We start from the raw sequence: 25,947 nt of genomic DNA on the forward strand, positions 1-25,947 counted from the left end.
TCAATCAATCGACCATCGCTTTCATCTCCTACACTGAATGTACCCATTAAAAGGCCAAAAACTTCACCTTAAACAACGCTTGATTCCTCACAATACCACCAGTAGGAGTGTCACGGTGCAATAGTTGTCCGATCAGCTATTGGACACCATGATCCAATGAAAGACCTCACTCTAATACCAAGTAACCTAACGGGTGCGTAGATTAAAGAAAACAAATCTCTGTCTTCTTAAAAATAACCTTTGAATCCACAAGGAGAAAATTCTCTAAAACCCCATTTGAGTTCGTCACGAGTCGGAAAGCGTACCGGCAGTTTGAGATGGAGAAAATTCTCTAAAACTGAGAGAAGGGAATTGATATTGTTGAAGAACATCTTGATAAAATCACCTCAAATAAGTCATGAACCCTAAATTCATTATTTTTCGAAATAGTAAAATTTTCTAAAATAGTAAATTTATTTAAAATAGTGAACTTTTTAAAAATATTAAACGACTTACTAAAACTCTTTCTCATGACTCAATTAAGAACCTTTAAACTATTTCATAACCCGTAAAAATCTAAAAACAATCTAAAAATATAAAATCATAACTTACTAAAAATAATAAATTTTACTTAAAACTCAAAATTAACCCCGAAAATGAGCACAAAAACAGTTTGGGAGCCAATGGCATTTGCCATTGGCAAGCATGTAAAACTTGTTGATAACTTTCCAACAATATATTACACGCACGAAACGGATAACCAGTCACAAAGTTATGACCCTCAAAAGATATAGTGTGCATGTGGGCCCTTGATCAAACTTTCTAGCCCAATTTCTTTTGATCCTAACCATCAATGTGATTGTCCTTGACTTGCCCTACATCAATAAGTATTAACCACCTCATCCTACGAAAGTATCATTTAAATTACAAAAAAAAAAAAAACCCACCTTATTAAATTGACAGCTAAAAAATTAAGGGCTAGGCCAGGCTGGTCCTGACCCTTTGGCCAAGTTTAGGAGCCCAGGCCATATGGTTGGGCTCCATTGCCCATTGCCACCCCTAACTACTGGGTTCGCTAATCATTTGTTTGGTTGAGATCATGGCTGTTTGTAATCAGATGTCTTCATTATTCTCTAGGAGCGCCAAATCTTTACCAGATTTTGTTGAGGCCTGCTTAGTGTACAGTAACCCCTTATCCATAGCCTTAATGTATGGAAGGTTCTACTTTGTCTGAAATAAGAAAGAAAAAGAAAAACAATATCATGAATTCTGTAAAAGAATTCTTTACCTTTCACATTCCACTGCACATTATCACATCAGTGTAATGCTGAGAGGAACTCAAATAGTTGGAAAGCCTAGCAAAACTTGAGATATTTCCTTGAAAAGAATGATGCTTTCGAACTAAGCCATCGAACAGGAAAATATCTGGTGACACATCAGATGACAGGAGAAAAATTGATAACTTACACTATACTGCAGCTCAATAGAGGCCCAAAAACTTCCACCAGAAGGTCCCAACCACTCCCCAGATCACAGCGTTGATCACAGCCATTATGAATCCCACTTTGAAAACATCTGGCAGCTCAATGTAGCCAGCTATAAAAATAAAAATAAAAATACAAGTGATGATCAGTTCTCATTCTCTAAAAACTATTTGAGGAAGAAAGGAAACAAATCATACAAGCACATGTCACGAGAAATCATAGATACACCTTATTCAGGTGGAAAGATCTCAATGATTCTAATAACCTGACTAGTATGAATATAGGGTCATCGATGATGCTTTTTCGAGAGAACATTATTTTTATGTTCAACTCAGCAATAATAGAATGAGGCCCACCTCCATGATAACATTGCTCTATCCTAACCCTTATCAGATCATCCCACAGATCCGATTAAAATGAACCAGTGGCCAGTAAGGGCCATATCTAAAGGGGGAGACTTCAACAGGGCCCACTATATGATCGATTTGATTCACCATGAGGTCTACTCAAAATGAACAATTTGTTGGCAGAACAAATGCTCGATTAGGTATTTGTATATTTCCTCGTATGAATATCAAAATGAACTCTAAACAGGAAAATCTAAATATCCGGAAGGAACATGCAATACCTCCATAATATACAGCAGCCTGACCACTGCTATAATGTGTGAGTGCACCAAATAGGTTTGTATTATATGCCAATGCAAGTGCCGCCAACACCCCAGGAACTCCAGATGCCAAGTGCATGGCTAGGAATGCAGAGTACAAGGCTCCTACATGCCCAGTCTGACTTGCAAATAGGTAGTGGATGAAGAAATATGCTGCCTGAAGAACACAGAATGCAGCTGGCCAGCTTAACGAGAAGGACTGAAGAGACTTGGCCACACAGTTAGACATCCACGTCACTATGCCAAGGTTTGTCAGCTGGCCAGCCATGCCAACCAGAACCGCAAACCATGCCAACGTATCCCATGCTGATTTCTCAGTTAAGCAGTCATCCCAATCCAGCACTCCTAACAACAGAAGTATGGACAAACCAATCATCGCCGTGACAACACTGGCTATGCCAAGAGCATCTCTGCCAAAACAAAAAACAAAAAACAAAACTTAATCAGTGATTTGATAACCTAACAAAGTATAGTAGCAGCTAAACAACATAATTGATCAGTCCACTTTCAATTGATAAGAGCTCAACTTCCTCCTTTTATGTGTAAAATTTAAAACCATGCAGCCCAAAACAGACATTGTATGCAGAAAATATGGAGAATCATGGAAGAATAAAAGTAGCAGCACTAAAACAGAAAGTAGTGCATGCGAAAAGAGAATTGCACAAGGTCAAAATATCAATTTCAATTACCCTAAAAAAGACCCACTTGCACTCGTGGTCAAACTTCTGCTTTTCTCGATGCTTGAAATAGAAAGAAGAAAACTAATCCACTAAATAACAAAGTCCAGTTACACAATCAATAGATAACAGGTGCAGAGAGGGTTCGATACAGAAATATCAAACACTTGCAAAAGGAGCTGCACAAGGGACCCTCTAAACTAACATGAACATGAGATTCATTACTAATTGTCTCGTAACCTAGTCTGCTAGGTTGAAGCATCCAGCAAATAAATGTGTAGACTTAACAAAACATCTCAAGCATGAGCTTTAATTAACAAAAAAAAAAAAAGCATACACAAATTTGCAAGAAACCAAGATTAGATTAGTTAGGATATGGTTGAACTCTCGTTAAGCTCAATGAAACAGATGGTCTTTTTTTTTTCTTTTTTTGAGCGATTCAATGAAACAGATGGTCAAGAGAGCAGCTTAGCAAAACATTCCAAATAAGCAGCCAAGATTTCACAGGGTAAGTGTTTGCCCCGAATCAAGCACCAATAAAATCCTAAAACCCAAATTTCAAGCAGCAAAAATGGCACGAGGGCAGAAAAAACAGTTTTACAGCAGTAAGATACCATGATTTGAAACCGAAATAAATTTTTGAAGAACACCCTAGCTCGTTTCCATAACAATCTGGAAAGAAACATTGCAAAGATGCTTGCTTTCACCACAAAGGAGCCATAATGCAAGAACTTTCACTTCCGCTTTCTCCCAGACTGGTTTCTAGTTTTTCTACACCTAAGAGATCATGAAGAAGAAAAGAGCAATTTAAAATGCTTTATAGCATGACTGTTCCCCACACTAGGACTCCCCCTTGTGACTGTTTCCCCCAAAAATAATTGGAGAAAATATAAACAACAGCTGGTGCTGAAGACAGAAACCAAGGTTAGAAATCAAAGGCCAATCAGCCCATGAGTAATTTCACATAGATTCGCAGCCATAGCAGAAATGCAAGTAGCATACTAAGAGAAGCTCTTCATGAGAACAATACAAAAAATGAAAACTCGTGGCTTAAGAGTTCTACCCTCCTAGGAAGCATACTAAAGATGGCAGAACATCAGAAAGCCAGACAATAAATTTACCAAAGAAGGAAACTGTAAAACATGAGTTCCTGAAGAAAGGCAGACAACATGCCCATCAGAGGAAGATAACAATCTCCCAGTCTAGGGTCCTTGCAGTGGCTACCTTAGCAGCCACGGCACTGATAGTCCCTTAATTTTGCTGGACCCCATCTCTTCCTTATTTTTGTTAGACTCCCATTTCTTCCTTTATTTTTGTTCGAATCCATCCCTCCCTTAATTTTGTATGTCATTGGGTCATTATCTTTTATTCTTATATTTGTTAATTGTTATCTATCTAAAACCATACTACCTGATAAAACAATATATATATATATATAGTGAAGCTTATGACTCTCGATGAAACCATCTTTCCTATTTCTTCAATGGGGGGCCTTTTTTTCATGAATGGATCTCATTTTATTCAAAGAAAAAAAAAAAAAACCTAGAGCATTACAACCAAGATTACTCGTTTAACTGAATAGATACCTTCCTGTGAGTAAAGAAACAAGTCAAGGTGTATTGCCTACATAAAAGTAAAGATCTTCCACGACAACTTCTTGATTTCAGTAGACTTGAGAAGCATTTCATCATGTCATGACGGCTTCAAAAGAAAGAAAAAATAAAGATTTGGAATAATAAAACTTACTGTGAACGGAACAGGCACGCTCTACCGGTGGTAGAAGATGATGAATTGCCACTAGCCAATTATGACATTTCAAAAGTGACTAGAAACCTTGCTTTTGTTTGAATTTTTCTGAAAATCAAAGGAGAAAATCTTCTCCAGTTTTCAGAAAATTGACTCCATGCCTCAAATCAGAGATTCCGAGCAAGGGCCTCAGTTATGACGAAAGAAGGGATTACCCACCATTCCCCATCTGTGTGAACACATGATCTCTACTTTGGGGAGGAATGAAATTCCTTGAAGAAATTTCAGCAAAATATAACTTGTGTGGGCTTCAAAATAAAAGTAAAAGAGAATTTGGCTTAGAAACAGAAGTAGAAAGAGAAGAAGGGAATGCTCAAATCAGGATGGGATGTGGCAGATCGGCTGTCTTGAGTTTTCAGTTCCTCTTCCTGTGCTTATCTCCTTCAAATGTGCTCTCCTTGGAAGGGTCTACCGTACTGATCTGGAATTGAACCAGATAATTGGAAGAAGAAGACAACAAGAGAACTCTTTCCATAGCGGGGTTACCGGAAGCCAGCACTCATTACCAAAAAGGGTAGAGTTATACACCTCAGCATCTAGGGGTAAGAGAATCCCAAGCTCTCAATTTCCGAACCCAAGTTTTCTCTTTGTTTCTTTTTTCTGGTGAATATTTCCTGCATTTTGCAGGCACTTTAGCTTATGGAATTGGGGTAGGGAAAGGCTTCCTAGGAACTTATAGAATATTTCAAGAGCAAGACCTTTCTCTTGAGCAGAAGGGTCTCTACTTACATAGATTTTGGGTGGTAGTCCAACAATTTAAGTGATGATGGGTTTAGTAAAGGGCAGGAAGTTATGGGATGAAAAGTCAATACCGACTTTACCACCACCAACTTTACCATCACCAACTTGGTTTGTGAAAAGGAGAGAAACCACGTAGAGCACTTTGTTATGTTATGTGTTCAACCGACCTAACCTATAGAAACTATAAATAGGGGATGGGTGTTGTGTGTGAAGTGAAGTTGTGAGATGTGAGTAGCCTTAGTTATGAGGTGTGAGGTGTGAGGTGTGAGTAGTTGTAGTTTTGTGGTGTATTATTGGTGCAGTGCTCTAGTTGTGAGTTTTAGGTGAGTGTCTTGTAGGTGTGAATGTGTAAATTGTAAGTGTTGTTGTGATTTGTAATAGTTGTGAATTTTGATTTTGTATGCACAAGATTTTTTTTTTGGGTACCTTGTTTCTCTCTTCTTACAAGTGGTGCAATCAAAGCCACTATTCTATCCAAGGATTGTCCATTGTGAGCAGTGCAATGCTGTGAAGCTGATTGGTCAGGGACCAAGATTATTGTGGTGAAGATCGAAAGGTGACCACACCAAGCATGATGGCGGATCTTGCAAATACAACTGAAGGGCTCGAGAAGTTAAACAATCACAACTACGATTTCTCGCGTTCATGCATGGAGTCATACCTACAAGATCAGGATCTCTAAGAGGTCAGCGGCAACAATGAACCTATTGCACCCGCAAGAGAAGATGCGGAAGCACTACATTTGTGGTGGATTAAAGCCGGGAAGGCCATGTGTTGAAGACAACAATTCAAAAGGAATTGTTAGAGCACATTCAAGAAGCCAATACATCAAAATCAGTTGGGGATACGCTGGCCACTCCCTTTGCCCAGACAAATGGTGCTTGTCTCCATTTTTTCGGAAAACAAGCTCGCAATGGTTACGCAAGGGTAATTTTCAATTGATCAATATTTCATGAAAGTAAAAACTCTATAATGAGATCTCCCAACTCGATCCAAATTTGCAAGTTAGTGAGGAAAGGATGAGGCGCATTATCGCCCAAGGATTGAGACCTGAGTACAACGGGTTCATGAAGGCCATCAGGGGTTGGCCAACTCAACCATCTCTCATAGAGCTCGAGAGCTTGTTGGCAAATCAGGAACTCTGGCCAAATAGATGGCCAGCTAATGCAAGGGCATTTTCACACCGGGCTCGAGTGGGATAGCCTATGGGTGGCCCATGTGAGGCGGGCGGCTCGTGCGAGGCGGGCCCCAACCGTGTGAGGCAGTACCCATGTGATGTGGGGCCCACAAGGAGGGCTCAGCCGAGGTCCTAACCCATGCGTTGTGTGGCCTGAGTTATAAGATAAAAGGATTAATTCGCCATGCTCTATCAATTTGAGCTTTTAGAGCAAGTGGTTAATTGTCCCACATCACCGACATTTCAATAAAAGACAAAGAAGCACTTTTTATTCGTAAGGGAAAAAATCTGCCAGCCGGGCCACTTTGTTCGTGACTGTGGAGTACAAAAGAAGGAAATTTGGTGACCACAACGAGTCACCAAAGTGAGAGCGAGGAAGATTGGGAAGTCTACGCCTCTGGCAATAACCAAGGAGATCAAGCAGTCAAGTTCAAACAAGACAAGCTGTACTACTTCAAAGAGCCAAGAGGTAGCATTTGGTGTCGCAATTGAAAATTGCAAAGAGATAACACTCACTACAATCTCAAATCCTAAAGACATCAACTATGATCAAGATTAGATTGTTGACTCAAGATGTTTGAATCACATGACAGGAGATAAATCAAAGTTCGTGACCCTTACCAAGAACAACGGCGACAAAGTAGTTGTTACAGCCAACAATGCACAATTACCAATCGCTCACATAAGGGAAGCTACTTGTATACCCAAATTTAGCAAGAATGAAGCACAACTACAACGAGTATTCCACGTACCAGGTACGAAGAAGAATCTATTATTTGTACCTCAATTAACATCATCCGACAATTATGTTGTATTTGGCCCCGATAATGTAAAAGTCTATAGAAGTGTGAAATCTTCTGATGAGCCGATCATGACAGGACATAGATTGAACTCTGTCTACGTCATGTCAATCGAATCAGCTTATGTACAAAAGACCCGTCAAAGCGAGACGGCTGATCTATGGCACGCTCAGTTAGAGCATTTGGGCTACAACATGCTAAAAGTGATGATGGATAAATCTATGATAAAGGAACTTCCTCGGCTATAAGTCCAGAAAGATATTGTATGTGTAGGCTGTCAATATGGGAAAGCCCATCACCAACCATATACAGAAGTCAGTTATCAGGCAGAGAAGCCATTGGAGACATCCACTCAAATTTATTTGGTCCAATAAAACTGCATTCAATTAGTGGAATGAGATACATGCTCACCTTCATTGATGACTACTCAAGGTACCTATGGATGTACTTCTTAAAGGAGAAAATTGAGGTGTTTCAAAAGTTCAAAGAATTTCAAGACAAAATTGAAGGCGAAGTTGGCCAAAAGATCCGGTGTCTACACACCAACAAAGAAGGAGAATACACATCAATTGCCTTCTCAACCTATTTGAAGAAGACTGGTATTCGGTGTCAACTAACATGTTGTTTTGATCAAAAACATGTTTCAGAGATTTGAATATTTATATTCAATAGTAACAAAAGAAATTCAATTAAAAATTATTCTTCATCATTATATTTCATTAATTTGAATTCTTATTACATTCCTCACATTGCCCTTGATTCTAAAACAAAGTACACTTAGTTAATGTAATTAAAATTAATCTCATAACGATTTCGGTAGCATTTCGGCTTGTAGAGCATCTATTGCAATGACAGAAGAAGTGTGCGTGTTTGAAACACTTGCTTCACATCAGTATACATAAGATGCGCATAAGAGGGAGAATCCAGGACAAATCTGCACGAGATGCATAACATATTGGTCGTATATGACCTCTATTACGCGGCCATATATGACCTCTTCTTGCAACTTTCTTCATCCGACTCTACCCTTCTCCCATCTTCCCTTACTATGATCCGCAAGATACCTGAATTCGGCAGCTCTTAATTCATGTACTAGACTGAAGCTTTCGAATGTTTCTCTGATGATCAAATGAGATAGAGAAGGGGGTATTTATAGGCATTCACACGTGTGAAACCTCATATCTGCGCAACAAGGCATGGTTGCACGGCCGTGCAATGAATCCCTATCACGCGGTCACGCAACACATTTCTTGTTGTATGACTTTGATCGCGTCATCGATCTCTGCTTGCCATGCTTTCTTTCAAGGCTTAAGACTCAAACCCCCTTTCTTCAGTTGGACAATCGTGCAACACGTTTCCTGTTGTATGACTTTGATCACGTCACTAATCTTTGCTTGTCATTCTTTCTTTCGCAGCTTAAGACTCAAACCCCCTTTCTTCAGTTGCACGGTCGCACAATGCATTATTGTTGCGTGGCTGCTCAACATGTTCATGTTGCACGAGTGCGCAATGAATTTTATGCTCCAACGCATGCCCATACACTCCGCAGCAAAACGGAGTGGCTGAGCGAAAGAATCGACACTTAGCCAAAGTTGCAAGAAGCATAATGCATGCAAAGAAATTTCCAAGCCAATTTTGGGCCAAGCGTATGTGATGCGGACACCAAGCCACTCAAAGTATATCAACACAGGAGGCGTGCATTACCCATGTCAATGTGGTTGGATAATGGATACGGGTCGGGTCTCTAGAGGTTGAAGACCTTACACATGTGTTCGTGACATGTGTAAGTTGCTTATAGGAGACACTTGGACCGTTGGATCGCGAGGATGGTGTGATCGAACCGTTGGATCGTCACGACCCACCTTCATTACACCACCTTCACGGCGCTATCATCGAGGCCCATCAGATATTTTCAATTTGCATTTAGTTTATGAACATTTGACTTATTTAAGTTTTGAGACAATTTGTGCACAATTTTGTGCGAATTTCTTTTTTTTGAAACTTTTTTTAGTAGGGGTATTTTGGTAATTTCATGTAATTACGATTTTATAAGGGTTGCCCTAAACCCATAGCATGTGATGTTATATTTATGAAGAAAAAAAAAAGTTTTTTTGCCTCTGACGATTTCGTCTTCAACTTCCAGTGATTTGAAGAGGGCGTGAGGCTTAGGTAAACGATTTCTCATCCTCTACTTCTTTCTCCTTCTCTCTTTTCTCAAGGTATTCTTTTCTTTAACTTCATTCTCTTCTTTTTCTCCTAGAATATTTAGATCTAGAAGCCAAATCTTGTTTCTTTTTATCTAAATCATTAGATCTCAAAAGATTTTCATCCCCCCATAAAACCTAAATTTGAAGAACCACTAGTTTAAATTTGAAGAACCACCAGTTTTTTTTTTTTTGAAGAATTTGAAGAACCATCGTTTTTTTTTTCTGAATTTTCCAGATTTCTCAATCTAAGAAATTCCTATTTTTCTATATGAGAAAATCCACTTGGATCGTTAGACTGATCTATTGCAAGACGAAAGTTCTATCTTTCGCTGAATCCAACTAAATTCAGATTTTAAGATTCAATACTTCGTGTTTGTGATGGATGGCCCTAATCAATGCTATATTAACCTTATTTCTTTCTTGTGTTTATGATGTATAAAGCAGGTTGATATTTATTTGTTTTTTAAGATTGCATGAATCTGTCCCTTCCAAATATCATGCTCATTTAAGGTTGGATTAGGCCGTCCTACATCAATTTTTGGTATCAAAGCCAAGTTTGTGATTACTGATGTTTGGTTGTGAATTAGGCCGTCCACATACATAAAAACTGATGGCCAAACTGAGGTTGTGAATCAAAGTCTCGGAAATCTACTACGATGTTTGGTGGGTGAACACATTAAAACTTGGGACTTAGTCCTGCCAGTCGCCAAGTTTGCATATAACAATTCAGTTAATAGGTCTACGGGTATGAGTTCATTCGAGATTGTTAGTGGTTATAAACCTAGACTACCCATAGATTGTTACCGATGTCAGTCACCCAGAGGACCTCAAAGTCAACCGATGCATTTTCCCATCACATTCATGAGTTGCATGCAGAGATTAGGAGGCGAATAAATACTAGTAATGAACAATATAAAATTTCAACTGACTTACATCGTAGGATTCAAGAATTTAATGAGGGTGATTATGTAATGGTTAGGATGAGGCCAGAACAGTTCCCACAAGGTACCGTTAAGAAGTTACAAGCATGCAGTGCTGGACCATTTAAGATTCTGAAAAAGATTGGGTCCAATGTGTACGTGATAGATCTTCCACCTCGCAAGGGGATTTGTTCAACATTCAATGTGGAGGATTTAATGCCTTGTTCAAGCTATCCCATAGACCCTAATTTTGTTCCAAACCATTGGCCAATTTCTGAATTTTCTTCCCAACCTACACCACCTATGCCTACTATACCTGAGATAAGAGAAGAAATTGAAGGAATTGTGGATGAGCAAATTGTTTCCACTCGAGACGGTGGATTTCAGAGGTACTTAGTGAAGTGGAAGAACAGACCATCATCCAACTGTACATTGTTGACAGAAGCAGAGTTGCAGCGATTAGATCCAGATTTGTTAGAAAAGCACAAGAGTTTTATCTCGCCGGAGTCGAGATCTTCTCAGCCGATGAGAGTTGATGCGGGCACCAGGGCATTCAAAGTATATCAACGCAGGAGGCGTGCTTTACTCATGTCAATGTGGTTGGATGACGGATACGGGTCGGGTCTCTAGAAGTTGAAGACCTCACACATGTGTTCGTGACATGTGTAAGTTGCTTATAGGAGACACTTAGACCGTTGGATCGCGAGGATGGTGTGATCGGATTGTTAGATCGTTACGGCTCACCTTCACGGCGCTATCATCGGGGCCCATCGGGCATTTTCAATTTGCATTTAGTTTATGAACATTTGACTTATTTAAGTTTTAAGACAGTTTGTGTACAATTTTGTGCGAATTTCTTTTTTTGAAACGTTTTTTTAGTAGGGGTATTTTGGTAATTTCGTGTAATTACGAATTTATAAGGGTTGCCCTAAACCCATAGCATGTGATGTTACGTTTATCAAAAAAAAAAAGAGTTTTTTTGCCTCTGATGATTTTGTCTTCGACTTCCAGTGATTGGAAGAGGGCGTGAGGCCCAGGTAAACGATTTCTCATCCTCTACTTCTTTCTCCTTCTCTCTTTTCTCAAGGTACTCTTTTCTTTAACCCCATTCTCTTCTTTCTCCTAGAATATTTAGATCTATAAGCTAAATCTTGTTTCTTTTTGTCTAAATCATTAGAACTCAAAAGATTTTCATCCCCCCATAAAACCCATCACCCAAATCTAAGTTTGAAGAACCACCAGTTTTTTTTCTGAATTTTTCAGATTTCCCAATCCAGGAAATTCCTATTTTTCTAGATTAGAAAATCCACTTGGATCGTTAGACGGACCTATTGCAAGGCGAAAGTTCTATCTTTCGCCGGATCCAACTAAATTCAGATTTTAAGATTCAATACTTCGTGTTTGTGATGGATGGCCCTAATTAATGCGATATTAACCTTATTTCTTTCCTGTGTTTATGATGTATAAAGTAGGCTAATATTTATTTGTTTTTAAGATTGCATGAATCTGCCCCTTTCAAATATCATGCTCATTTAAGGTTGGATTAGGCCGTCCTACATCAGTATAAAAACAACAACACACATAATCAACCGGCTACCTCAAGCAAAACTGGGGTTCATCTCACCTTTCCAAAAGTTGTGGAATATCAAGCCCCCAGTAAGGCACTTTAGAGTCATTGGTTGTGCATGTTATGTACTTGTACCTGAGAAGTTTCGTAGTAAATTTGAGAAGAAAGCCCTTTGGTGCATATTCATTAAATATGACACCAAACGTAAGGGATGGAGGTGTTTTGACCTTACCACCAATCAATGTTACACATCTGAAGACGTTGTATTCAATGAGGCGTCCTCTCAGTGGCCACCAAAAATTGTGGTGTTACCAAGTTTCAAGGACTGAAAAAATGACCTGAACCAAGGTGTCCCGTATCGGTATCGGTTGGCGTAACGGTGACCTCCAAAACCGATACGGATACGGGGGCGTAACGGTGATACGGGGGCGTAACGGCGCAAAATTTTTTTTTTGCCAAAAAAATATGAAAAAATATAGATTAAATCCGGAATATTCTAAGCATTCCAAATATGCATTCATTTATAAATTGGAACATGTTTATGGTGGTGTAACGGTCCACTCTTTGGTGAGAAGTTGTATCGGACTGTCTGATGAATTTATGAACCAAATAACCTGAATTTGACTACAAAATTCATATATTTAATTTTCTAACTATCTACTATCAATGATAGATATATTAGAATGAATGTAATATGAAAATATCTTACATTTAGGTGTTTGCAATTATTTTTGAGGGCCAAAATTCATGCGTAAATAGAAAAAAAAATATATAAAAAAAATATAAAATGGCACCCCAAATATGTAAAATGCACATTAGCATGTTCGACTATGATTAACACATCATATGACATCATTAAAACAGCAAAAGAATCATTAAAAAATGATTTTTCGAATTTTCAAAAAAAGGGCCGAAATAAATGCGTAAATAGAAAAAAATATTAAAAATATATAAAATGGCACCCCAAATATGTAAAATGCACATTAACATGTTCTACTATGATTAACACATCATATTACATCATTAAAACAGCAAAAGAACCATTAAAAAATGATTTTTCAAATTTTCGAAAAAAGGACCGAAATAAATGCATAAATAGAAAAAAATAAAAAATATATATAAAATGGCACCCCAAATATGTAAAATGCACATTAACATGTTCTAATATGATTAACACATCATATGACATCATTAAAACAGCAAAAGAATCATTAAAAAATGATTTTTCGAATTTTCAAAAAAAGGGCCGAAATAAATGCATAAATAGAAAAAAATATAAAATTGCACCCCAAATCTGTAAAATGCATATTAACATGTTCTACTATGATTAACACATCATATGGCATCATTAAAACAGCAAAAGAATCATTAAAAAATGATTTTTCGAATTTTTAAAAAAAGGGCCAAAATAAATGCGTAAATAGAAAAAAATATAAAAAATATATAAAATGGCACCCCAAATCTGTAAAATGCACATTAACATGTTCTACTATGATTAACACATCATATGACATCATTAAAACAGCAAAAGAATCATTAAAAAATGATTTCTCGAATTTTCAAAAAAAGGGCCAAAATAAATGTGTAAATAGAAAAAAATATTAAAAAAATATAAAATGGCACCCCAAATCTGTAAAATGCACATTACCATGTTCTACTATGATTAACACATCAAATGGCATGATTAAAACAGCAAAACAACCATTAAAAAATGATTTTTCGAATTTTAAAAAAAGGGGCCAAAATTCATGCGTAAATAGAAAAAAATATTAAAAAATTATTAAATGGCACCCCAAATCTGTAAAATGTACATTAACATGCCAATTCTATTTTCTATGATTAAACACATCATATGACATGATTAAGACAACAATAAAACATTCAATAAAAGTATAAATACCTATTTTTGAGCAATTTCTAGAAAAATGGCCACCGAGCTTTGATTCAAAAAATTCTGTAATATAATGTGTTTTTATCTCAAATACCTAGCTAAGGTTGGTCGAAATTAGTAGTAGAAGGAGTGAAAAACAGTTTGGAAGCAAGAGGTTTCAAAAAAACAGCAAAAAATGAGCTAAAAATGAAAAAAAAAAAAAGTTACCGTTACGGGCCCGGCCGTTAAATATGACACCAAACGTAAGGGATGGAGGTGTTTTGACCTTACCACCAATCAATGTTACACATCTGAAGACGTTGTATTCAATGAGGCGTCCTCTCAGTGGCCACCAAAAATTGTGGTGTTACCAAGTTTCAAGGACTGAAAAAATGACCTGAACCTGAACCAAAATTAAAGATGGAGGAACTTAGAAAGAATGAAGATGACCATATAAATAAAGAAGAACCCAGTCAAGAGGACTTGACTCAGTTTAATACACCATCCTTGCCAAGAAGCTTTACAAGCCCATGGAAAGATGGTGTCTACCAACAGACACCAGAAGAAGCCAGGCCAAGACAGTTTGAAGTAAATGATAAACCAAAGCAATTGAAATGATCCAATAGAGCAAGAAAACCAAATCCAAAGTACATAGATGATGCTTTAGCCCAGATGGATGATATCCGTGAGCTAGCATCACATGATGAAGCACAACATAGCAAAGAGTGGCAGAAAGTTATGGATGAAAAGATTTCAGCTTTAAAAGCAAACCATACGTGGGATCTGGTTCCCAAACCAACAAAAGTAAAATCCATTTAATATAAATGGGTATATAAACTGAGTGGGGCCTGGGCTATGAGATAAAGGGATTAATTCGCCATGCTCTAACAGTTCGAGCTTTTAGAGCAAGTGGTTAATTGTCATGCATCAAATTGGTATTAGAGCGGGAGGTTCGTGTTTGAAACTCCTCACCAGAGGTGATTACTGCAAGTGCATTTTCACATCGGGCTTGAGTGGGGTTGCCTGTGGGATGCAGGGGCACACTCGGGGTGGGCGGGGCCCACAGGGGAGGTCTCGCGTTCGAGACTCCTCACCGGGGGTGATTAATGCGCATTTCATACCGAGCTCGAGTGGGGTAGCTTGTGGGATGTGGGGACACACTCGGAGTGGGCGGCCCGTGTGAGGCGGTACCCATGTGATTTGGGGCCCATGAGGGGGTTCGGCAGAAGTCCTAACCCATGAGACATGGGGCCTAGGCTATGAGATAAAAGGATCAATTCGCCATGCTCTAACAGTTCGAGCTTTTAGAGCAAGTGGTTAATTATCCTGCATCGGAGAGTGATTAAGACCACTTTTAATTAAGAAACATAAGAGAAAAAATAGAGTAAGAGAGTTTTGGAGTGAGAATATTGCAAATGGAGGAGATTTGGAAGTCTTTTTATAGGCGAAATGTTATTTTTTTGCAAAAAAATAAAAATAAAAAATTCAATGTGTCATGGCCAATATGTGATCGCATGTTGTATGCAATCGCATATACTGTATGCGATCGCATACATCGCATATGCGATCGCATATTTTCGCATATGCCACATATACGATCGCATATGTGCCATGATCGCATATGCAATTTGCATATGGATATGCACATATGCGGTCACACGTGACAACACTATTGTCAGCCTTGGCTGCAAGCAAGTCACAGAGGCTATGGAAAATGGATGTGAAGAATGCATGTCTTCGTGGAGAGGTTAATCAGGATATCTATATAGAGCAGCTAAAAGGGTACAAGAACAAGGATAAACCAAATTACATCTGCAAAAAACAGAGGGCACTCTACGGACCGAAGTAGGCAAAGAGCATGGTATGGCAAGATCATTGAATTCTTACTGCAAAATGGATATTCGATTGCACCTACAGACTCTAGCTTATTTATAAAAGTTAGAAATGGCAGGTTATCCATCATTCTCGTCTACATTGATGATCTAGTCATCATTGGATATGATTCCGAAGAAATCATCCGAGTAAAGGAAAACCTATTGGTGCAATTTTAAATGAGGGAGCTCAGGGAACTCTGGCGTTTTTTAGGACTCGAAATTGATCGAGTCAAGGAAGGTTTTTTCTTGTGTCAACAGAAATATACAAGAGACCTACAAAAGTTTAGTATGGCTGACTGTAAGCCAATACCAACGCCAATGGAGACAAGCATGAGACCGAGACACCCTCGAAGATTCAACAATGTATGGACAGCTTGTCAGGAGTCTAATTCATTTGACATTAACCCGACCCGACATTTCACATGCAGTTGTAGTCAGTAGGTTCATGAAGGAACCAAGAAAACCTTATTTGGAGGTTGTTCGAAGAATCATACGGGCATTACTGACTACAGCCTTTTATATAAAAAGGACAAGTGCGAGATAAGTGGATATTGCGATGCTGACTTTGCTGGAGATCTATCAACCTGTCAATCTAATACCAAATATTTCTTTAAGTAGGATCAACAGCAGTCTCTTGGTGCAGCAAGAAGACCAACAGTTCCATTGTCTACTACCGAAGCATAACATAGATCTGCAGTAATGGTTGCTCAAGAATTTACCTGGCTGACACTCTTGTTGAAGAACCTGCATCGGCCAGTAGAGAAGCCAGTGGCACTTCATTGTGACAACTCATCAGCTTTCAAACTAGCCGAAAACCTATCTTCCATGCAAGGACTAAGCACGTTGAAGTACATTATCACTACATTCAAGAGAAAGTCTTACAAGAAGATATAACACTATCACCGATCGGAACAATAGACCAATTTGCTGATGTATTTACAAAAGAACTCAATTCTACGTTATTCACAGAGCACCAAGAAGCACTTGGCATGATTAAGAGATCCACAATTAAGGAAAGTCAGTGTTGAGGAGCAGTATTGAAAAGTCAGCGCTGACTTTACCACCACCGACTTTACCATCACCGACTTGGTTTGTGAAAAGGAGAGAAGCCACGTAAAACACTTTGTTACCTTATGTTTTTAACCGACCTAACCTATAGAAATTATAAATAGGGGATGGGTGTTGTGTGTGAAGTTGTGAGATGTGATTGGTCTTGAGGTGTGAGTAGTTGTAGTTGTGCGCTATATTATTGGTGTGGTGCTCTAGCCTTGAGTTTTAGTTGACTGTCTTGCAGGAATGTGTCAATTGTGAGTGTAGTTGTGATTTGTAATAGTTGTGTATTTTGATTTTGTATACACAAGATTTGATTTTTATTTTTGGGTACCTTGTTTCTCTCTCTCTTCTTACATGGGATGGGTGACAAGTGGCACTATCTTGATTGTTAATTGGGAGGTTTGGAAGTAAATTTGAGCTAGTTTAAGGGGCTATTGAGATATAGGGAAGCTTCTAGGAGTTTTCTAGGAGCTTGGGTTTTGAAAGGATGGGATTTGGACACTTACCAACATCTTATGGCTTAAAGATAGATGTAGAATTTCACAAACCAACGTAGTTAGGGGTATTTTTGTAAATAAAAGATAGGTTAGGATCTAAGGATCCTAGGGGTAATCTAGTAAAGCTTGAGTCGAAGAGTCACATATAAAGGATTTTGGGTTTTTCAATTTTCCAACCTAAAAGGTCATTGTCTGCATTGTTCCCTGCATGGAAATCAACCTGCACCTTTTTGGATTTTCGATAAGAATTTAGTGCTCATGGGTTGAGATTTGAGTGAATTGGGGCTCTATGGAAATCTGGTTTGATTGGCCAACTAATGGACTTGATTTGAGGTTAAAACTCACAAGGATTAGAAAGATAAAGACTCAGGAAGTTGGGTCAGTTTTCTGAACTTAAACTGGTCTCCATGCACTTGCTGGTAAATTGGTCATTTATCTGTGGTGCCCGGAGATGGGATTTCGCTGATTTTAGACTTCATTAAAAAAGCCACTCAAAGGGCCAAAAAAAAATGGAATGAAATTTTTTGAATATTGGATACGTAGGAGAAGACTAATGCAATTGGAGCTAAAGGAGCAAGTCATGAAGCAAGAGGCCGCCCCTTGGGTGGCAAAAAAAAGAATTTACACCATTCAGAGAGCCACTTCTTTTTAAATAACTCTTTGGCTAGAGGACAAGAAATTTCCGCCAACCAGGGAGTGACCTTAAAAGATAGCTCATTGGCTGGCACAAAAGAATTTCCGCCCGCTATAGAGACCCTAAAAAATATGTAAGGGATTGCGCCCCAGGCCAATGTTGACCAGGTATTGGCTCCTTCGTTGGGGTTTTAGGTGGGCTTTTGGGCTTAGGTTGGGATTGAATCTGAGTTTGGTTTGGATTCAGATTAGGATTGGTTTAGGCTAGGGGCAGTACTTAGCTAAATTCTTGCAAAAATCAGAGGCTAACGGAAAGCCTTCCATCGGATTGACTGGGTTGATTGATCTGAACAACCTAATCCAAGATGGGGTGTCTACACACTTGGAAAAGATTCCAAGATGAAGAAGGGCACCTCCCATAGCAGGGTGGAGATATGGATCATTACATGGATACATATGGATCCAAAAGAGGGAATAGAAATTAAATATTCAACATTACCTTTTGGGAGAGATTTTAGTAGTATGAACCAAGAAATAGGAAGGAAAGTGGGTTTAAGAGTGAGAACAAGAAAGTGATACTTCTAAAATAAAGCCATGGCATTGATGCCATAGGTGGTGTCTATATAAAAAAATCTAAGAAGAATCTAATGCTGCTTTTCTGCATAATCAAAGATCAAGTGATTTTAGTTAGGATGCTATCAAGATTAATTTTTAATAAACAACACCTACACCCAGATCCATACCCAACTAGCAAACTGAGTGGAGATACCTCGTTTCAACTCTTGAGGTCTTGGTATCGATCCCTAGCGGGGGTGGCTAACATGGAGTGTGTGTACTGACATGGGTGTGTACTAACAAGCTAACCCAATAATAATAATAATAATAATAATAAACACCTCTAGTCTAAAAATGATAAAAAGAAGAGAGTCCTGGATGTAGTGAAACCGTGGCAGTGACAGATGGTAGAGGAAGCAAAGGTTTAGAGAAAAGTGACACCTTGAACAAAAGATCTCTGAGCGCAAGAGGTAGATAGAGATATCAACAAAGCAAGTATGTACGGATGAATAATGCACATCCCAACTAAAGTGTTTATAGACCTACTAGGCACATCATCAAGTACCATATGGAGAGGGTCCAGAGTAGTAATTACTATAATAGCAACTATACCATTTCAAGTCATGTATCATGTATGAAAGGTAAAGGCAAGTGTGGATCATCCAGCTATGATGATGCGGGACAATTAACCACTTGCTCTAAAAGCTATAACTAATAGAGCATGGCAAATTAATCCCTTTATCTCATAGCCCAAGCCTCAAATCCATGGGTCAGGTCATCGGCCAAACCCTCCTCTGGGCCCCAAATCCATGGGTTTTGCCTCACATGGGCCCCAAATCCATGAGTTCCGCGGGTCACCCACCCTAAGTATGCCCTTGCATCGCACAGGCCACCCCACTCGAGCCTAGTGTGAAAATGTCCGGCATTAATCACCCCCAGTGACGAGTCTTGAACACGAGACCTCCCGCTCTGATACCAATTTAATGTAGGACAATTAACCACTCGCTCTAAAAGCTCGAACTGATAGAGCATGGCGAATTAATCTCTTTATCTCATAGCCCAGGCACCAAATCCATAGGTTAGGTCATCGGTCGAACCCTCCTCATGGGCCCTAAATCCATGAGTTTCGCCCCCTCGTGGGCCCCAAATCCATGGGTTCCACCTCACACGAGCCACCCGCCTCACACAAGCTCCAAATCCATGGGTTCCACAGGCTGCCCACCCCGAGTGTACCCCTGCATCCCACAGGCCACCCCGCTTGAACCCGATGTGAAAATGCCCCCGCATTATATGGCCATCAAAGTGCAACTTAAACAAACAGCCATTTCAATTAGGACACTTGTTGGAAGAACCATTTAGAGTGCAATCTCTCCATACTAATCAGATAATAAACACCAAAAGATGCACGTCCAAAGTGAAGAAGTGACAACCAAAAAGTACCTGCTACCATAAAGAACATGAGCATCTTACTTGGAGCGCTAAAAAATTCTCACATTTCACTCCCTCCAATTTCTACACATAAACTAGTAAGAGTGATGATATGGCCGGGGATTGAGCCTTTCAAGTTCATTACCCAGAGTTTGTGATTAATTGGGCAGATGAACAATGCTAGAAGAATATATGAATTTATGTAACAGTCATGTTCATGTCATGAAAAACTTAAAACTGCTCAAGCAGTTAGCCAAAAGCTATCCATTTTTAAGCAATACTTCAAGAGACAATACAGTAACTGATACACTGAAAATTCAAATCACACCATAACTAGGGGATCACTTACCCAGAGACCCATAATGAGACTGCAAGAAGCATTGTACCAACCATCACCCATTCATTCCTAGTGACAGGTCCCATTTGATCCAGCTTCTTTGTAGCCATAGCAGGTGCATCTGGCGTATCTTTGATTTCTGGGGGAAATATCTTGTATAGAATAAATGGGGTAGCTAGAAGAGAAGCAATTGCAGGTAAACTTGCAGCCTTAAACCAGGAAACCCATGGACTGGCAATTTTGACCCCAAGTTCCTCTGCTAATTTGAGACATAGTAGGTTTTGAGCTGCTGCAGTTAGGAAAAGAGCACTTGAGTTACCAGCTGACTGTCATACATCACACACAACCAGTGAATAAGTCACAAAGATATACCATAACAAAGAGCTTAAAAGACCACGAGAACATGGAAGATCATAAAATTCAGAAACATTGAAAGAGTGGTTTATCACTGAAACATAACATAATGAAGAAAGAAGGTATCAATGCCATAATCAATTCTAGTAGAGAAATTCCTCCTGCCAAACAGAGACATGATTGACCAACTGATACCGGGTCAAAGAAATGGTTTACTGCACACAGGTCCTTAATAGCTTCTTTTTTTCTTTCTTTTCTTTTTTCTTTTTTTTTTGGAAAGATGTCATTGTTAGCATTTGTTAGCCACAACAGGCATATTTTCAGTGGGATTTAAGGAACCTTTTGAGTTTTGTTCAAAATAAAAACTTGGGGTCAGCAGGAAGACCAGAGTATTATGAACTTCAGGCACTGACTGTAAATATCAAAATAAATAAAGCTCACTCTTCTTATTTTTAATCAAAAATTCTCAGAGCTATTTATAGTATAAACTAACAAGAAACAAGACTAGCATGATTGGCAGAAGACTACTAGGATGTCACATGAAAAGGGAATCATCAAAGGAATCTAATGCCTAGTTTGATATGGTAGCAGTAACTAAATCCAACGTTAGTACATTATCTTTTATTACCACACATTGCATCCTTAATAAAAATCCTATGAATTGATCCCTTAGCATCGCTTCTTCTTTTTTCCCTTTTTCATTAAAGATAATCTACACAGAAAATTATCTGAAAACAGCCTGAACAACATAACTATGAGAAATTTTCACTGGGCAGTAAATACTATTTAAATTCATTACAATCCGCTAGTAGGTTGTATATTAATAGATTACATGAGGAATGACTCAACATCCAGATTGCTTTCCAGTGCCAAGGCATTACCAAGGTATCCCGTATCGGTATCGGTTGGCGTAATGGTGCCCTCCAAAACCGATACAGATACGGGGGCGTAACGGCGCAATTTTTTTTTGGCTAAAAAATATTTTAAAAATATGGATTAAATCCGAAATATTCTAAGCATTCCGAATATGCATTCATTTATAAATTGGAACCTCTTTATGGTGGTTTAACGGTCCACTCTTTGGTGAGAAGTTGTATCGGACTGTCTGATTAATTTTTGAACCAGATAACCAGAATTTGACTACAAAATTCATATATTTAATTTTCTAAATATCTAATTTATATACTTAACAATTTAATATCTTTCTCCCAATAGTTCTTTAAAAAAATGAAATTAAATTTAGGTAGATGGCGTTGCCAATTTCGGGCTGACTTGGAGGACCAATCTATGCCCCAAATTAGCCTCAAATTCACGCAATTTATTGCCATTATCCCACTTATGTATTGGTGGACATTTATTGGATAGTGAATCATGAAAAAAATCAAAAGGCCTTATTTTAAAAAATAAAAGTCCACAAAATAACAATTAAAACTATTTAAATAATTTGATTTTGGCATTGTGAGTTAGCAATTGCAGTTCATAATTTAATTAGTAAATTTTAAGTTAACATATGTCTTGTGTACAATTTTTTAAGGGCCCGAATTAGGCGGGACTCGGATTGTGAAGTGTAGCACACGTGTCAAAGTTTTTTGGGCCCCACCCGTGATGAATGTGTTATATCTAAATCGTCCATTCATTTAACGAGATCGTCTTAAGGCTTGACACGAAAAATAATACAAATCTAATTATCAAGTGGACCACACTACAAAAAGCAATGGGGGATTGAACGTCTACCATCGAAACCTTTTTGGGGATCACAGAACTTTTGGATCAATATGAAATTTGTTTTTCCTCTTCATTCAGGTCTTTTTGACCTTATGAACGGATTGGATGGAAAATAAATGTTATGGTGGGCCTACGAATTGTTTAATGGTGAAAATCATCATCTCTGCTGCTATTTTTGGTGTGGTCTAGACGATCTTTGGATACGATTCATTTTTTGGGTAATGCTCTAAAATGATATTTAAAAAATTGATGAACGATGTAGATATAATAAATACATCACTGTGGAGCCTATATAACTTTGATCTCCTTTGAACCGTTCGTACAACTCGGAGCTCGAGGAGTGTCAATGCTCGTCTTAGTGTGACACGTACCTACAACAGCTAAGCTGGTGTGAGGTACACCTGCAAAAAAAAAAAAGAGGAGAGAGGGAAACCGAAAAGAAAAAAGAGGGAAAGAAGAAGAGAAAAGAAAAAAGAGGGAGAGGGAGAGAGAGAGAGAGAGAGAGAGAGAGAGAGAGAGGAGGAAGAAGAAGAAGAAGAAGAAGAAAACGAAGGCTGCGGCTGCGAGCTGCAACTGCAACAGGGCCGCAGCTGTCCGAGAAGAAAAAGAAGAAGAAGAAGAAGAAGAAAGAGAAGAAGAAAGGTAAGTTTTTTTCTTCTTTTTTTTTCAAGGCCCGTAACAGCCGTTATGGGTCCGTAACGGCCGTTACGGTTACAATATCGGCCCATCGCCCATTACGCCCCCGTATCGCGTAACGGGCCCGACCGTTACCATTACGTATCGGCCGATACGTAACCGATTTGGGATACATTGGGCATTACAAGTCCTACCTGACCACATAACCACTGTCAAGATAAAATTATTAGCTGTCTATTCTAACTTTTCAACTAACCACTGTGAATGGATATGAAATAAATGCATAGGAAGGGCATTTGTTCGGTGAGATATCACATTAGTAAAGTAAATGAACTTGATCCTAGTCAACACATTTCATAAGGGTTTTCCTGCTAAGCTTCAAAACACCTAGCTAAAGACAACACGAAAGAAGAGTGGACACCCTGTCTCCTGCTGTCAATCTGTAACTGCTCCCTAGAAACACCCCCATTAGCCAACCGATTCCTGCTGATGTTGTTAGCGCACTAAATGACATTACTTAGCATCCAAAACCTCTGTGTAAATGTATATTTTTTAAGATATGGACCATGTCCTTGGCAGGTACAAAAATTTGGTGTCCCTCAATCTCACAGATGCATGAGATCCAGACCATTCATCCAGCGAGCCCCACCATGGTTGGGCCCCAAGCCAACAATCATGTTGATCCGACCATCCTAACCATCCAGCCAAAATGCTTTCTGCCACAGAATTTGGACATTTTTCGGTGTTTGCTTTTAATCCTCATTTCACGGGCCACTGATTGGACAGCCCTTCCAACCCAAATGACATCTCCAGGCATCAAAAACCAAAAACCTGCATGGAATCTACTGCCTCATTTCCTATTCCACTCAGTATGAAAATGTCAGGTTTGGGAATTGAGACCCCTAACAGCTGTTTGAATAAGACCCAGCTGCAATGGAAATGCTTCACATCATAACTCGGAGCAAGTGCTCTACACCAGATATTTTCTCTAAATTAAGAAATGTGGCATGTCGAATACATATAATTCACATGCAGATTGCATAAACAATCATTCAGGAACAGATAACATCTTAATTGGGGTAAAACAAATTCTGGAAAAACAGATATAGAAAATCAGAAGCCTGACCTGAAATTGCGACTGGACCAGATACGCCCCAAGCTTCTTCGACGACGGATCACTAGGCCTACTACCTGAAGAGAGCGACAGTGACTGGATGATCGGCAAGAACACACCCCCAGCCCTCGCGGTCGTACTAGGCATCGCTGGAGCAATAAGTGTCTCGCTAATCGTCAGCCCATATGAAAGCCCGAGAGTGCTCTTCCCGAGCCACTTCACAAAGTAGGTTGCAATCCGGTCCCCAAGCCCAGTTTTCACGAACCCCCGGGCGAAGAAGAACGAGATCACGATCAGCCAGATGACATCGCTGGTGAACGCAGAGAAGGCAGCCGAGAAGGTCAGGGTCTTGGTGACGACTGACGTGGTGAGAGCGATGAATGAGCAGGCCCCGCCAGGGAGCGGCCCGAGAACTAGGCCCGTGATCGTCGACAGGAATATCGAGAGGAGCTGCCATGCCTGGAGAGAGACTTCGACCGGCTTCGGAACGAGGAATCGGACAATGAGGCCGACTGCGACCGAGATCGCAAGGGGGAGAAGCTTGGCGCCTTGGATACTGGCAGCGGGGCTAGGGTTAGGGTTTTTATCGGAGGAGGTTTGCGTCTGATTTTGGGAGGATTTAGGAGGAGAGAGGAACGGTTTGGTTTTGAAATGGGAGAAACGGAGAGGAGAGATGAAGAAGGGGGTCGGAGATGGAGCTGGAGATCGGAGGGCGTTGGTGGAGCGAGGGGTGAGAGAGAGGGAAATGGACGGTGTAGATTTGAGGAGAGCTCTTCGAGATGGATAGCGATGAGGAGAAGTGAAGGTGGTGGTGGTAGAGAATAGCGCGAGGCTCTCCATTTCCCTTTTTTTTCTGGAGCGAAATCTTCAAAGCCTGGGGCCTCGCGATGCCAGGGAGATTTAAATGGGACTTTTTTATTGGTGGATTACTGTGTGCGTTGGCCACCATTTAGGGCTTGTTTGGCCCCGCGCTGCATATGGATTAAGACGGAACCCATGGGTTATACCATTTACATCCCATCCTATTCTCTATTTGGGACGGCGGGATAAAAACCATTCCATGCACCCTCGTAAACAGCACCGGGATGCCATCAATCCTGAGATATAAATTTTCACCCCTGTGTAGGGCCTACCAAGATATCAATTAGATATCTACTCCCTTCATCATTTTCACCTGCATACATTCAGCAATGAATTGTTTTGAGGCAGCTATAAAGCAGTGAGTGGGGCACAACATGAGAAGCAGTGGAGATGCAAACCCATCCATTTGTGACCATCCAAACACCCCGCTGGATATCCCATGGGCTATCCCAAACCCACGGGATAAACAGACATATTATGACACCACTATTATTACCTTAAAAACCATTCCATCCCACCAAATCCCATGGGATCGGTCGGGCCAAACACGATTTTTGCAGCTAATGTGCTATACATGAACTATTTACTTCAATCGAGAACATCCGAATTGTGAGTTGCGCGGACGCGTGTTAGCTAATGACAGGTTGAGGAGCGAGACTCCCTACAGGAGTGACGTCACCAAGTTCTGTGGGCCCTTTCATGATGTATGTTTTGGATTCACGCCATCCATTTATTCCGAGAGTTCATTTTAAGACAAGAGCCAAAGAGTGAGATAGATACAAAGCTATAGTGGACTCTACCATAGAAAATAGACCGTTGAAACCTTCTTAAGGTCCATATCATATTTATTTAAAACCCAAACTGCTCACAGGTTAACACAGACATGAAAGAAGGCAAAACACAAATATCAGCTTCATCAAAAACTTTTGTGACCCTTATAAGTTTTTAATGGTGGTCATCACTTTTCCACTGTTTTCTGTGGTGG

The 25,947-nt window shown here is 39.5% G+C and overlaps 1 protein-coding gene across 1 annotated transcript; it reads right to left on the reverse strand.

Moving 5' to 3' along the window:
- Positions 1-636: 636 nt before the first annotated feature.
- Positions 637-24,991, reverse strand: LOC131242360 (dicarboxylate transporter 2.1, chloroplastic). Its single transcript, XM_058240951.1, has 5 exons — positions 24,114-24,991; positions 20,285-20,598; positions 2,092-2,540; positions 1,447-1,575; positions 637-1,209 (listed from the first exon to the last, which is right to left on the reverse strand). The coding sequence occupies exons 1-4, from the start codon at positions 24,939-24,941 to the stop codon at positions 1,460-1,462; spliced, it is 1,707 nt and encodes a 568-aa protein (XP_058096934.1). The 5' UTR covers positions 24,942-24,991; the 3' UTR covers positions 637-1,209; positions 1,447-1,459.
- Between the last annotated feature and the right edge of the window lie 956 nt (positions 24,992-25,947).

The sequence above is a fragment of the Magnolia sinica genome, chromosome 4 (genome assembly GCF_029962835.1).
Source record: "Magnolia sinica isolate HGM2019 chromosome 4, MsV1, whole genome shotgun sequence".
Taxonomy (NCBI): Eukaryota; Viridiplantae; Streptophyta; class Magnoliopsida; order Magnoliales; family Magnoliaceae; genus Magnolia; species Magnolia sinica.

What these genes read in the sequence shown, in the direction of transcription:
- LOC131242360 (XM_058240951.1), bottom strand. Translation starts at nt 24,941, where the DNA reads ATGGAGAGCCTCGCGCTATTCTCTACCACCACCACCTTCACTTCTCCT. An exon ending in TGGTCCAGTCGCAATTTCAG is followed by an intron (nt 20,599 to 24,113) that starts GTCAGGCTTCTG and finishes GATGTATGACAG; the next exon opens with TCAGCTGGTAACTCAAGTGC. An exon ending in GGCTGCTGTATATTATGGAG is followed by an intron (nt 1,576 to 2,091) that starts GTATTGCATGTT and finishes TTATTTTTATAG; the next exon opens with CTGGCTACATTGAGCTGCCA.